The sequence below is a fragment of the Lonchura striata genome, chromosome 10 (assembly GCF_046129695.1).
Source record: "Lonchura striata isolate bLonStr1 chromosome 10, bLonStr1.mat, whole genome shotgun sequence".
Lineage (NCBI taxonomy): Eukaryota > Metazoa > Chordata > Aves > Passeriformes > Estrildidae > Lonchura > Lonchura striata.
Genome location: NC_134612.1, coordinates 3,048,628 through 3,050,259, shown reverse-complemented (window position 1 = coordinate 3,050,259; position 1,632 = coordinate 3,048,628). Strand labels below are relative to the sequence as shown.

The 1,632-nt window shown below is 44.7% G+C and overlaps 1 protein-coding gene across 1 annotated transcript; it reads left to right on the top strand.

Annotated features, from left to right (window-relative positions):
* The first annotated feature begins 282 nt into the window (after positions 1–282).
* Positions 283–1,341, top strand: GPR148 (G protein-coupled receptor 148). The gene has a single exon (XM_031505695.2). The coding sequence runs from the start codon at positions 283–285 to the stop codon at positions 1,339–1,341; it is 1,059 nt and encodes a 352-aa protein (XP_031361555.1).
* The last annotated feature ends 291 nt before the right edge of the window (positions 1,342–1,632 follow it).

The window sequence follows — 1,632 nt, the reverse complement described above, 5'->3', positions numbered from 1 at the left end:
TCTTTTTTTAAGCCACCCAGAGATTCATTATCTTTTCTAAACACTAGATTTTGCAGAAAGAAAACAAAATCTCCTTTTTAGGCAAAACCATCTTTTGACACCACAGGATTCACCTGCAAGTTTGAACTTTCTGTCCTTGAGGAGAACTGGTAGAATTGGCTACAGAAATCACTTTGCTTCCATGGGCTTTTTGCATCCTCTGCTTCATTTGCCTTCCTAAGGACTCGGCATAGAAGATCTTGCTTTCTCCAAGTCATACAATCATCCCCAAATCCTAAGGAAATGGACTTCCCCGGCTGTGCCTCAGTAAGAAGAGCAAATAGAACTGTGATCCACCTCAGGGAGAAAGAGTTTAACAGTTCCTCAAATTTGGATGACACAACTTTGCTACTTTTGCTGGAGGAATGGTCTCTCACCCCATCAGGCACAAACACGAAGATGTTCTTAATCTCTCCAATTGTCTGTCTCGTGGCCGGTGTCCTCATCATCCCTATCATCTTATTTGTGATCTTCTCTCGGTTTAAAATCCGCCAGGAAACAAGGTACATGCTGCTGGGCAATGCTCTGCTTTCTGATCTGATCTACCTGCTCTTCTATACCCTGTCAGCTGCTCTCAATGCAGCACATCTGTGCCTCCCAAAGGAAGCTTGTGTCCTCCTCTTGTTTTTGCTGGCAGTGGCTTACTGTGGAGGACTGTTCACAGCTGTGGCAATAGTCTTGGACACGTACATCGCTGTTTTGTTTCCTCTGCGCTACATTGCTATTTTGCCTCCCCCACGAACTAAAAAAATCATTGTATTATTGTGGATGTGTTCCGGAGCTTTCCCTGGGATTTTCTTCTTGGTGCTATGGACTACCCACAGCTTTGTGCCCTGTGTCCTGGAAACGTGCTCAGTTCCAGTAATACTAACATTAACTCTGAATGGGACTAATGCTGTGAAACTCTGCTTCTGGCTTTCTACCACCGTAATCATTCTCTGCCTCTCTGTAATATTTTGTTGCTATGCTATTCTGTATTTTAAAACCAAGCACTCGGGTATATGGGAAAGCATCTGCTCCAGAGCCAGTGTAACATTTGTAATGCACAACACTGTGTTATTTTTTTACTTCTTTCCACTCTTGGCCCTTTTTGTAGAATCATTCTTGTGTGTTAATGTTTTCATCACACTGCAGACAGGAATCTTCGTCTCCCTGACAGTCTGCAATGTCCTCACGATTCTTCCTAAAGTCCTGTTCCCTTTTCTGTATGGCCTTCGATACAGAGAGATCTCAGCCTCTCTGAAATCCATTGTCAGGAGGAGGCAGCTTCACCTGGTGTCACCTGCTCAACCACCATCCTGAGGCAGTGCAGAGCAGAGGCACAGCAGAGGAGCTGTCCTCATTATCATGCAAGACTGATGGGAATCACTCCGCTTCTGAAGTGGAGAAGTGATCAATCCATGGTAAGAAGACATGGGTTCATCACTGCCTCCTTTGTGCCAAAAGGCCACAGATCTTTCATCACGACACAGCTGAGAATACAGTGAATGCTACCCTGGATGAAGTTCCATGCTTTGTTCTGAAAGGCAGGACCTTCTGGAGGAGATTTGAATTAAGGTCATTTTCACCACCTGTTGCAGATGCCTTTCTGGA

Coding starts and splice junctions, on each gene's coding strand:
- GPR148 (XM_031505695.2), top strand. CDS start 283: ATGGACTTCCCCGGCTGTGCCTCAGTAAGAAGAGCAAATAGAACTGTG.